The 12574-nt window shown below is 40.7% G+C and overlaps 1 protein-coding gene across 9 annotated transcripts in view; it reads left to right on the top strand.

Moving 5' to 3' along the window:
* Positions 1-457: 457 nt before the first annotated feature.
* nbeal2 (neurobeachin-like 2) overlaps positions 458-12574 on the top strand; it is a 40814-nt gene continuing 28697 nt past the window's right edge. For 3 of the 9 annotated variants that reach the window (XM_036216029.1, XM_036216027.1, XM_036216026.1), the window contains exons 1-10: positions 459-893; positions 7530-7618; positions 7702-7866; positions 9216-9297; positions 9570-9682; positions 9912-9994; positions 10967-11052; positions 11137-11440; positions 11564-11670; positions 11929-12009. In XM_036216029.1, the coding sequence (XP_036071922.1) occupies positions 816-893; positions 7530-7618; positions 7702-7866; positions 9216-9297; positions 9570-9682; positions 9912-9994; positions 10967-11052; positions 11137-11440; positions 11564-11670; positions 11929-12009 (1188 nt within the window). In that variant the 5' untranslated portion in view covers positions 459-815. Of the gene's footprint in view, positions 894-6415; positions 6630-7529; positions 7619-7701; positions 7867-9215; positions 9298-9569; positions 9683-9911; positions 9995-10966; positions 11053-11136; positions 11441-11563; positions 11671-11928; positions 12010-12574 lie in introns of those variants that run through there. The other 6 variants (XM_036216028.1, XM_024268220.2, XM_036216032.1 and 3 more) reach the window with 5 other exon arrangements.

The following is a 12574-nucleotide window of genomic DNA, read 5'->3' as shown; positions in this document are numbered from 1 at the left end:
TCTTTTCTAGGTATTCACCTTAGAATAACTAGTATATGGAGTTCCATTTGTGCCAAAAATATGATCTTTGTTTGACTGTAGATGTCTACTGAACAAGTTTATTGAACATTTGTTCATGTCTATGGAACCCCAAGATACAGTCAAAAAATATATATAATAATATATAATCTATATAAAATATAACTTGTGGGTTTTCAAAATAAATGAAAATAGCTGAAAGTATGGGATAACTATTATGGGTCAGTGTTTATAAAACGTTTCTTATATGTCATTGAGTAAAAGTAACGCGTTACTACCCTCGTTTGCTGGCAGTATATTTATTAAAGTTGTGAAGAGATGCAGGGTAGCTACTGTAAATAATGTATAATCAGTTTACAGTTCCTTCGTGTACCTGCAGCTCGTCTGTTTCGTGTCTACCTGTTCATTCTGGGCTTGTCCACGGGAGTTGCATCCTCGCGTGGAGCGCGTGGCATGCGGGAACGCTCTCCAATAGGAATCAAACAGCAACAGGCTCGCTCTAAATGCGGACATGGGTGTTTCTCCGGGCGTGCATTTCCACGCACCGCCCGTGCAGTGTCGACACTGATCGCGCGGTGTTTACATCGCCACCGTGATCACGTCTTTTTTTTCGTAACTTTGCGCGTCGAGGCGGAAACCCACTTTGCGTTTGGGGGATCGGAGCGTCTGTTGGACAGACGGGGATGGCTCGCAGGAGGAGCGCGCCGCGTCCCCCCACCTCCAGGAGACAACTTCCAGCTCCCTCCTCGGCTCTGAGGAGCGCGTAGGGTTCTGTGACGAGGTTTCAGAGGGAGATCATGAGCAACCACGTCAGGGCCGGCGGAATGGCATCGAAAGAAAGGCTGTATGAGCTGTGGATGTTGTATTACACAAAGGTGAGTGCAAGTGCGGAAGAGCCGGGGAGGTGACACCTGTTGTTGTTGCTCCTAACAGTTTGAACTTCACATTAAGACCAGATCACCATCAGATCCAGTCTACTGAGGTTTCTAGACTCTAATTTTTTGCTGTAAAATCGTCCTTTTTAATCAGGAAGTAGCACTTTTTTCTTCTCACTTGTGCACAAACCATCTGTTTATGTGATGATCGGGGCTCTCTGGCACAAACGTGATATCACATGGCATCACAGTGTCTTTGTTTGAGGCTCTCTATCATATTTTGGAACAGAAAATGTCATGTTTGGAACGTCCGTACCTGCGATGCAGGTGTCACTAGAGTCACTTCCTCTTCCTGTTCTTACCTGCTTCTCTTCCTTACAGCAAGCAGACAAATATAACAGGATATGTGCACACTATGACTCCTGAAAGTCATTTTAATCGACTACATTCGATGTAAACAGTGTCATCATTTATTTATATAAAGGTGTTTCTGGTGTTCTCTGAGGGAGGTTGCCCCCCTGTGGATGCTACTTTTGCTCAGCTTTATTAAAATGTAATATGCTGCAGATGAAACCAAATCCTTCAGTTTGGCACCAAGTAAGGATTCATTATTTAATGTTGGTGCAATCTGCCTCCATGCCTCCAGGCGACTTCTATCCAAGTTTTCATGTGCCACCAGCAGCACACTGCAGGGTTTGCATTTTGTATTAATGCATCAACGCTGGAGGTGAAAACTGCGTTTCTCCTATAATCAAAGCGGTCATTGTGGTCACTTTTGGCAGATCCCAGAGGAAGTGTGTTTCTAATCCACCCTGTTACTTCTCCTGCGGGCCGCTGCTGAGCTGTGGATTCACTGAACCCTTTCTGATTGTGCGACAAACAAAACAAGTGAAAGATGTTTCCGTCCCCCGTCTTTAGCCAGAAAGGCTCATTGGGGTGAACAGTTTCAAACGCGATGGGAGGGTTTTCTGAATCAGCCTGCGACAGAGGTCAAGCATCTCTACAGGTGACTCCGCTTCATTATAAAATTACCCCTCGACTCTGTTCTCCTCAGTTGCCCTGACAACTTAAAGGATAGCAGTTTTATTTACATTTGCAAGTGCATTTTCTTCCTATTTTCTTGCCACTCTCTCTGTCTCCTGCAGCACCATGGAGTACAGCAGAGGAGAGGGAATTATCTGAGCCAAAATGTCACCACCTTATGTGACTCATAAGAACACAACAGTGCAGAAAGGCAGCAGGACCGATCCCACGCCTCTCCTTTAGACACCGTCGTCTCATTGTGTTTAATGTTTTTGTTATCTGCCTGTTAGTCCAGTTGCACATACAGTATTTTTTTTTCTTCTTCGGCTGGACACATCCCGTCTCTGAGTCACAAACTGCGTTCAATAGTTCTTCACATACCAAGGAGCGTTTCAACAACTTCAAAAGCAGTCAGCCTGTACAAAAAAACTGGCCTTTATTTAAGCTTTTTGTTCAAGGTGCAAACTTGCCCTTTGCTTCTGTATTCAGATCAGTTCAAGTAAAGCCGTTTTAAATCCTAGTTGATATTTTGTTTTTGAATGTTTTGGTTTACCTTTTTACTTCTATTCCCTATAGTTAACACTGAAATTTTCAATATAAAAGTAAAAAATCTGACAAATATTCTTTCATAGATCTCGATTGTAATCCGTCTTTCTGAATTCTGCAATGAGAACTTGTGCAGACTTGTCATTGATAAAGCGGCTCCACTTCCTTCGATTGTGCAAGGAATCACACACCCCTTATAAGACTTAAAGATCAGGGAAATACTTAAAAGTCTCTGCAAGGAGAATATTTCTCTAACCAAACTGACATTTTCTGTTAATTTTCTTTTCTTTTTTTTTTTTATCAAATTTGCATCTTGTTGTCTCTGCGGATTCAACCTTCCACCAGCACACAACACTGTTTGCAGTGTTTACTCTCTAAATTGCTGCCTAAATGTTACAGTTTGGTGTTAAAGCGGCCCCTCCAAAGAAAAAACCACCTTCTGGTCTAATGTAAACTCCATCTTTTTAAATGGAGGTTTATTTTTTTACCTGCACTAGAGTCTTTTCACTTGAGGTGCAAAGACTCTAATCACTATCTAGAGCTTGCCTTATCATGTCCCAGAAATGCTGAAGGATATGGATTTTTGGGCATGTTTGTTCATTTCCTCTGGTAGTATAAAACAGGTAATAAGTTTTCACTACGTCTTCATGACTCGGCGTCGTAGAAACCTTTGTGAAATGTTCTTCGAGGAAACGGAACTGCTGTTCAGGAACATTTTTAACTCAGCCTATATTATAGCATTTTTATACAGTATAATGTATTGTTCTGCTTTTTTTCTTCATATCGAATCACAAGGTAATACTTTATGATTTGCAGCAACACTTTTTTCGTTGTGTTTGAAAACTTCTACATTTGAAAAATCTAGTCTTTGGCTGTTTATCCATCATGTTGCATTAACGAGAAATCCCCTATTTAATTAAAAAAATGATTATTTTACTGACTTTAAAGCAAATTGCTTGAGGACACTAAAAAGCTGTCATTTGAAGACTAAAATGCAAAAAAAATAATTCACTGAGTTGCTGATTTGGTTGCATCTTGATACTCATGGGACCTAATAAGAGGATAAAAAACAGCAAATGTGATCCCTTGAGAAATATATCCATGAAAATGTAAACAACTGTAAGGTCTTACAATGTTCCAAAGATGCATGGAGATAAAGAAAGAAGAAGCATCTCATCTGGAGATCCGAAGGTAGCAGGAGGTCTTGGTGTGATCATGCTGTGACCCTCCGCTGCAGCGACTAATTAAAGCCTTTGGTGGTAGAGTTGCACCACCATGACAATCCCACTGCCACCCATGGGCACAGCTGTGACTCCCACCCCTAAAACCACAACAATGTTTCCTTGCTTTTCTTGTTGCAAAATTAGTCACCTCCTTATGCACTTGTCAGCCTTATTCTCGCTTTGATGCCTGTCAGTATTGTACAGTGGGGGGTAAACAAACACCCTGAAGTTCCTGATGTTATCACGTCTCATTCCCCCTGTGTGACTCGACCTCCCCTGTTTACCGACCGAGGAGCCAACCAGGAGAATCAAAGTCCTCTTTGCTTTCACTTCTGTAGGAAGCAGGAGTCAAGCAGAATGCTAAGCAGCACAGAGCAGCACAGCTGCAGAGAGAACAGCTAAAGGACACGGCTATTACTGGCTAGAATAGGTTCAAAACATTCTCTTTTAACACTCATTAAGTTATTGTACCTTTTAATAATAAACTTAGGTGATTTTGAACACCAGCTGACATAAACTAACTGGACTCAAGATTTTTTTTCTTCTATCAGCTTCTGTCCTCTCCAAACTATTTCAATCACCTGTTAATTCAGTGCTGACATTTTCTGTTAACATGAAGATAATCCACATGTCAAAGCTGAAGAGCAATTTTTTGCCAATTCCATATCATCTAAGACAGGGGTGTCAAAGTTAGTCGCACAAGGGGCCTAACTCCAAAATACACATTAGGTCGTGGGCCAAACAGGATTAGCATTTATTGAACACTCTAAATTTTTAAAACTTTAAAACCGTAACTTTTTAACGTAATTATGAACTAGATATATAGCATTACCTCTGATAATGTTAGTTTGAATGCTGCAAGCTGAATTTGGCCGCTGAAAATGATAGTGCTTATAGCTGAAGATGCTGAAATTGATAGCTAAAAACGCTGAAGCTGATAGCTAAAAGCACTGAAGCTGATGGCGGAAAACGCTACGGTAGACAGCAGAAATCACTAAAGCTAATAGCTGAAATTGCTGAAACTGATACCCCGCTAAAATATTAGCTAAATGCCAAATTAGCCTAATAAAAGAACAACTTAGGTTAGCCAAAACAGTTAGCATGTAGCTGAAAAAATTGCTAAACTTCATAATATATAAAAAAAGAAAACTGAAAAAAGCCTAAATTCCCCAAACAGCTAGCGTGTAAATATTAGCCTAGCTCCAAAACAGCATAAAAAAATGGAAAAAAGAAAAGCCTAAATTAGCCAAAACAGCTAGCATGTAGCTGAAAGATTAGCTAAACTCCAAAATAGCCTAAAAAATCTTAGTAAATGAAATAAATAGTCCAAAAAGTGAGCAGTGTGCCAACCTTTAGAACTTTAAAACCGTAACTTTTTAACATAATAATGAATAATAACAGGCAGGAATATAATTCCAGAATAGATCAATTTAAACCCTGAATAACTTTCAATATTTTACTCTCCATAAATATATATGTTGTCAAAATTAATGATAATAATTAATTAATAACAATAAAATCATCTGGAGGGCCGGATATAATTACTCAGAGGGCCGGATCCGGCCCCCGGGCCTTGACTTTGATACATGTGATCTAAGAGGTTCTTGTCTTCTAATTTGCTGGATGGCACCCTTTGAAATTTATTATACAGTAATAATGCAATATTGTCATTTTTTTAGTAGAGCTTCTGTTATTTGTTTGATAAAAACATTGTTGGATTTTTTTTTTTTTTAAGTGTCCTTGATATTTTCCCTCTCGACTCCCAAGCAGCTAATTGTCCAGATGTAGCTCAACAATAGGTTCTTTTTGCAGCTTCCTGTTTTTCCTGAGTGCACTGTAAGGAACTTCTGAAAATTTACTGTGAATTTACAACTGCAGCTTGCAGCATGCCACCTATAAACGTTGTCAACATTTTCCATTTAGACCAACAGATATTATTTTTACTAGTTGGCACAAAACATAACTTTCTGGACTGCATTGTTCCTAAAGTTGCGTTCAGGAAGTTCTGACATCATCAGAGCAGCGCTGCAGCATCGACTCTGAGGTCCCTTTATTACAGAAGGGAAAATAAACACAGATGTTCCAGTCATCTGACTTCACAGCTGATGGTGAGAATGACATGCAGCAATTTCAGTAAATAGTTCATCACTTTTTCAGAATTTCTATAATGTCTTGGTTAGTGACATAGCAGTGACTCATTGCTGCTCAAGCATATCTTGTATAAATCTATTGTTTCATCCCTGGAAAGAAACAGTAACACTTTGACAGATACAAGACTAGATTAAGTGTGTAGTTGGTCATCCGTCATAACTTTTGGTGTAACAAAAAGCCTATTTTTGTTCCATTTTAGGATAGAGTTAGTTCTGTGAAGTTCTTCACTCTGCATTGACAATTAATCCTGACATAGTTTGCTAAAAAGGTGAGACAAAATCAAACTCAGATATATTCAGATATAGTAAAAATTGGCATCACTTAAAAAAATCTTCAGTTTTGTTTTCAAAATACAGTTTAAACTGGTTTAGTCAGGGAAAAAAAGGCATTTTTTAACCTTTTTGTTCTGCAGGATGATTCTCTAGACATAAATACACAAGAAGCACACCATCTTTGTTGTTCTTCACATCTATAGAGAGCTGCCTACACTTTACTCAACAGTCGCAGTGCAACCCAAAAGAGGAAGAGGTTTAACGGGGAGGCTGAGCGCAGAGGAAATAAGCCTAGCTTAAAGTGACATGTAATTTCCTGGTTAGCTGGCTTGACGTTGGGGGGACCAGAGGCGATCGAGTCAGACGCTGGAGCGTGTCAGCAGTGATGTGAGCCTGCTGCTGAGCGGCTGACGGTGGTCCACGCTGGGGGGGCTCGTGTGAGACTGGGTTCGCATGAGCCTGGCACCCTGCTCCCACTCAAAAAATGAGAGATGGACTGGCACATAAGTCAGTGCCGACTGGTAAGCTCCATTTATCACTTAAGTGGCATTTCAGTCAGAATTAAGCTGGATTTTCTAAGGAGTTTTGGTTGCTGCAAACAGTTATTGATTGAGGCTTGTTTGCTTGCTGGCCAAGGGGAAGTACCTGATGATTGTTGTACGCTACACTTTGTTCTCATGTGTTATTTGTGAGTAACTCGGCCTGAAACAACTTGTTTCTTCTTTTTCGTCGCTCAACTTTTAGAGACTTCAGTTTGTGCTATCAAAGCTGCAGAGGAAAACTTTTATTTTTTGGCTGTTCTGTGATGTTGCATTATTGCTCTTTCATCTGCCTAAAAAGAGGTCTTTTCAGCTAAAAAAAAAAAAGGTTTAAAGTTGACCCGCTTGCCTCGTGACCTGTGTTGTGCAGTTTGTCTGGTGTGAGATCAAGAGACTGATATTTGGAGGGAAGTGTGGCAGGATATGTTGCACTGCAGAGACTGATGGAAGCCGTGATAACAGCCGTTGTGTGTAAACATCTTCAGTTCACATGACAGTAGAAGGAGCGCTAATGGCCTAACCTTTCCTTCAGAGTGCTGACATGTCCACTCTGAAGTGAAGTTAGTGCACGTTTTTCTGATTTGAACTGACTTACGCCTGCTAAGGGTTTAAAAACTGCATTGTGGTAACAAAAAAAGGAGAGTATTGGTTCATGGTGTTCTTTTTTGCGTCGCATCTCTTTGCAACATCCTGTTACAAAAACAGGTCAAAAAGGTTTAGTCACTGCTCATCTTTTTAGCTGTTTTATGACACATTTTAATTCCGGTAGCCGTCGAGCTTTATTTAAATATACAGATTTCACTGTTTGCTGAGATTAAGCGTATGCAAGGAGGAGCAAGACTATTTTCTCTGATGTTATTTTTTTTTTTCACTCTTCTGCAGAAAGATGTGGGCTATCTGCAGCAGTGGTTGGAGGCGTTTGTAGCATCATTTGAGAGGCTTATTGATGTGCAGACACTAGAGCCTCGAAGGTAAGATGCAAAACGTGCCATATTTTTCCACCAATAAGTATTCTGTTGTTTTCACCTCTTGTGGTCCTCATCCTGCCTTCCAGACTGGAGGAGGGCAGCTCCGAGGTGCCCTTGCTTCCCAGGGAGGTCCTGGTGCTCCTCAGCACCAAACTATGGCACAGTGCACTCCACCTCTCCAGTTCCAGCGAGGAAAACAGCAGCACACCACACCCACTACTCCTCATCAAGTTCTTCATCATTGTGTGCAGGTGAGGCTGCTCAGATTAGTGTGCTTTGCTCAATAATAATCAAACTGCACGGTAATATAAACAGGTAAATAAACCTAATCTGCAGTTTTTACATGCGTTATCTTTTAGTCATGCAACCTGAGTTTATAAATGTCAAATAACTTAATCTGCACACAAAAAAAACACTCAAAAATGATACGTCATTTTGTATAGAGTATAAACTCATCATAAGGTAGCTAAATACTTTACTTGGGGAAAAACAGTAATGACCAAACATAGTGAATACAGTTGAAAACCGTGGTGACCTTCAGGTCTTCCTTCAATCAACACATTTATAATTGCTGAATATATTCTGCCTGATCCATGAATAATCCTATATAATCAGGATTAGTAACCTGCCCTACCCATGCTAACCTCTGACCTTTTAAAAATAGAGTTGAAGGAACGGATTCAGGTATAAAATTCTTTAGGAAAATATTAGAAGTCACAGTGCAGCTGCTTGCTTTCACCATAAATAGAGAAATTTGTTAAAAATAGAATCTTTAAGTAAATCGTAAATATTTCCCAATATTTTTACCACTTTTTGTTGGAGCAAAGCTCTGTTTTGAGCTTAATAGGGATTTATATGATTTTCACAACTTTTCTACTCTCGTGTGCCGAACTGGATAAACATTTATTGAACACTAAATCTAAATTTTTAAAACTTTAAAACTTTTTAACATGACTATGAATAAAAAAGGCAAGAATATTATTCCAGAATAAATCAATTTAAACCTTAAATAACTTTCAATATTTTACTCTCCATAAAAATATAGTTAGATAAGAATAAGTTAGAAAGAAGCGCAAGATAATATCGGGCCATTAATAAAAATAAAATAAAATTATCTGGCGGGCCGGATATAATTACCCGACCCCCGGGCCTTGACTTTGACACATGTGCTTTAGAGTAACTAATTAACCTATGGAGTATGGTTTTGGACTGTGGGAAAAAGCCAGAGTGCCCAAAAAAAACATGGGATGCACAGAAAAAAGATGCAAACTACACTCAAAAAGCTTCAAGTCGGGATTCGAATCCTCCTCACTGTGAAGCCAGAGTGCTAACCACTATACACGCGTGCAGCCTGTATTTATATAACACATCTTGTATTTTTTAAACAGGTTCAATGATTACATTTTTCTTTTATGTCATCGATTACTGAGAAAACCCTTTTTTCCATTTTGTAAAAACTCAATTTTGGGCAAAGTTGCTGCAATATGAGTCAAACGTTTCTCTGTAGAATCACTGTAACCGTCCTTTCTGCGCTTAAAGATGACTATTTTGTGTAAAAGCTCATCAAACTTTCTCAAACATTTTCCTGTTTTTCTTCCAGAAACATGGAGAACATCGACACGGAAAAAACGCCTAGTTTCGTTTTTGAAACCATCAAGCTTTTGAATTTCTGTCTGGATCAGGTGAGATCATTAAAAACAGAACTTCAACAGCAGTGGTGTGTTAAGCTGCTCGATTTGGAGATGTGCTAATAGTACAACCCCTCTCGTGTAGCAACAATGAATGTGTGTCTGGTCTGAGACGTCCTCGCCCTGATGTAAGAGATCCGCTTCAGTTTGAAAGGAGGCGGGCGTGTATTTGACCTTCCGTCAAATGAAGCGGAGTTTGTTGTGACAATGCTGAACCAGATTCTTGCACAGAAGATGAATGTGGGCCTCCGTCTTTGTTTATGCAGTTGAAGAAGGGACCGGCCGATAAGTTGTCTCTGCAGAACGTCGTGCAGTATGGGCTGGTGCTCTGCGAGAGTCTGTTTGACCCTTATCAGACGTGGAGGAGACGCCTGGCTGGGTGAGTGTTTAACTTTACCTCAAGATTGCGTGGGAGGTGGAATTCACACACAAAGACTAGTAGGCCCATTAGTTGTATTTAAAATCTTGCCCAACCTTCTGTAATGTGCAACACCTCGTCTTTCTGCTGCTACGCCTTGAAGTCATCTCTGGGACCGGCGAGTCGGTAGCGCACACTTGATGAGGCATCATGGGAGTGCGTGACTCACGGCTTTCTTCATGTGTTGCAGAGAGGAGGTGAGCTTGCTGGAGAGGAATAAGTATAAGTTCTCCCCGCTGGCCCTGCCAGAAGAGCTGCCTGCTCTGTTCCACGGTGAGAAACTCCTCTTCAGCTGCTTCGGCTCTGATCCGTGTCAGACCCCACATGCCAAAACATTCAAGTGGTCCTGCCACATCTCAAACACCTTACTTTTCTTTTTTCTTATCTTTAAAATGTGTATTTCTTTCAAGAAAAACAACCTGTCCGGCTCTTAATCTCCAGTTAAGCATAAATCTATGGGATTAGATTTACGCTAATCTCATCTTGAAGTTCTCCTATGTCAACATTTTTTAGGGGATTACAGCATAACAACAAGTTTAGCTGGAATTGTTAAACCCCAGTTATGTAATATTTACCCAATTAGCAAAGGTTTTCTTTTTGACGATGAACTACTGAGGAAATATTTTGAGGATCCAAATAAAGTTACAGAATCCTTGTTTTTATCTGTGCTTGTATTCTTCCATCTCCTGTTCTTCTAGTTCTTCCTGTTCTCCCAAACCTGAATTATCACTATGTCCAAAGTGAGCAGTGCAGCTAAGAATTCATTTCCACGTTTATTTCTAAAAGGCTTGGTCTGCTTTGAAACTGTCTTCATTTCTTTTTTTCCATTTGATTCAACATAATTCTTTTGACATTTTCTTACAAACCACTCAGCAGATTATTAATTAAATTGACTCACAGATACCAACCTTTAAATCTAAAAAAAAAGTCTTTTTGGATTTTGCAAAGTATTTTCCAAATATTCATCATTTGCAGAAAAAATAAGCATACAACATTTTTTGAAAGTTGGTGTTCACCTTAAGCTTTTTATTTAGGCTTGGGGACAAAAGCCATCAAGCAAAAACAAAAGACAGTTTAAATAAAATAGATTTTTTCTGAAATCTTTTTGGGAATATGTCACATTTTAATAACAAATCACAGTATCTTGCATTTAAAAAAATGTGTTTTAAATATGATGATGCCCGAGACCAAACACATGGTATGTGTTTGGTATGTGTTTCATAATTTACTTTTTTTCTGATGCAGAGAGTCTTCAGGACAGCGAGAAGATCCCAGAGCTGCTCACTCTCAGATTGGTTCATCTCCAAGGTGCTGTCATCAGTGGAGGAAAGGTCTGTTGTCACAACTTTAATAACACACATTAAAGCATCGTACAGAAAACTCAAAGTAACTTTTTCTTTATGTCCTTTTTCTAGAAAAATGGTCTCCTCTCTATCACCCCTCAGTCTGTGGAGGACTTGTTCTCGGTTTTGCGGGCATGGTGCTGCCGCGCCTCTCCCGAACCGAAGAGCCCCAAACTCCCCCGCTTGACTTTGCAGTGCATGACGGCGATGATTCACCTCCTGCACTCGAGCAGCCCCGCAGAGCGGCAGGTGGAGATCCGGACCATCCTCGAGAGCTACTTTCAGCTGCTCAACTGGAACCGGCCGCTCATCAGCGAGCAGGAGAACAGGCAGAGCTGGGAGGAAAGCCTGATCTCACTCCAGAGTCAAATGCTAAGTAAGAAGCGAGCCCAGCGCAGCAGGAGGCTTAGAATAAAGTGTTCTTTTATCTGGTGCTAAACCAAAATAGCTACTGAAAATCTATTGTGTCCAATTCGCTTCCCCTCCTTGTCGATTGTAGCTGCTGTTCCTGAGATCCTGCAGTGCTCGGATAGACCCGTCCTGCAGGCAGTCTTCCTCAACAACAACTGCTTCGAGCACATCCTCAGACTCATTCAGAACAGCAAGGTTGGTCCAAAAAGAAACTGCTCCGATTCTTCTCGTCTGTCCCTCCGTCGAGCAGCCTGGCTCGCGCCAGTCTGTCGCTTTTATTTGTTCCTCTTTCCGTGGTGTCAAATCTGCTGTCTGTCATCTTCATGTTTTTCAAGCAAAAAAAAAAGATTTCAAAAAATGTGCCCCTGTCTCTAAAGTTTTCGCAGATTTTTTTGTCTAATTGTCTTTTTTGTGCCATGTGTGTGTGTGCCTTTGTGTTTGTGCGTCCTGAAGCTCTTTCAGAGCAACAGGCAAAGGCCGGACAGTGAGGTTGTGTGTGACCTCACCACACATTTACTCACAGAAGTGGATCAGGTACTCCCCCCACCCCCCCTCCCCACCTCAATGTTGTTGATGGTCTGTCAGCAGGAAACTCAACCCTCTCCACTAAACCTTCTGAGACATTTTAAACATGAAGTTTCGGTCAGGGCGTCTGACTTACACCTATTTGTAACTCAAGCAGGTATGACTTTGACATGAGAGCTGCCTCCAGGGCTGTAACTTATTGATCGGCCACCTCGTTCACCAGCTGTTGCCTTAAGTTGAAGGTGTCGCCCGACATGGCAGCGATCAGACGTTGAATTCCCTGTTGATAAGAAGAGCATGCTGTGTTTACCTCTGCATGGACCGGTAGCTTTCTTGGTGCATTTCTTTCTTTCCTTTTTTCCTCGCTCCTCCAAGTGACTGGTAGCGCTTGTGAAAACGGCCTGGCTCGTGTCTTGGAGCTCGATTTTTGACTTATTTCCTACACTGGCTGAGCATCTCCTCAGTTCTGTTTTGAATGGCTTTGGTTTTGCATGCCAGGCTCTTTCAGTGATTAACAAAGGGGTGGTTACCAGTTCACTTCGACTCGGTCTGCTGTGGTAATTGTGGTGTATTT

Source organism: Oryzias melastigma, linkage group LG16 (genome assembly GCF_002922805.2).
Source record: "Oryzias melastigma strain HK-1 linkage group LG16, ASM292280v2, whole genome shotgun sequence".
Lineage (NCBI taxonomy): Eukaryota > Metazoa > Chordata > Actinopteri > Beloniformes > Adrianichthyidae > Oryzias > Oryzias melastigma.
The sequence above is the reverse complement of the archived record's forward strand: the minus strand, read 5'-3'. Positions and strand labels throughout refer to the sequence as shown.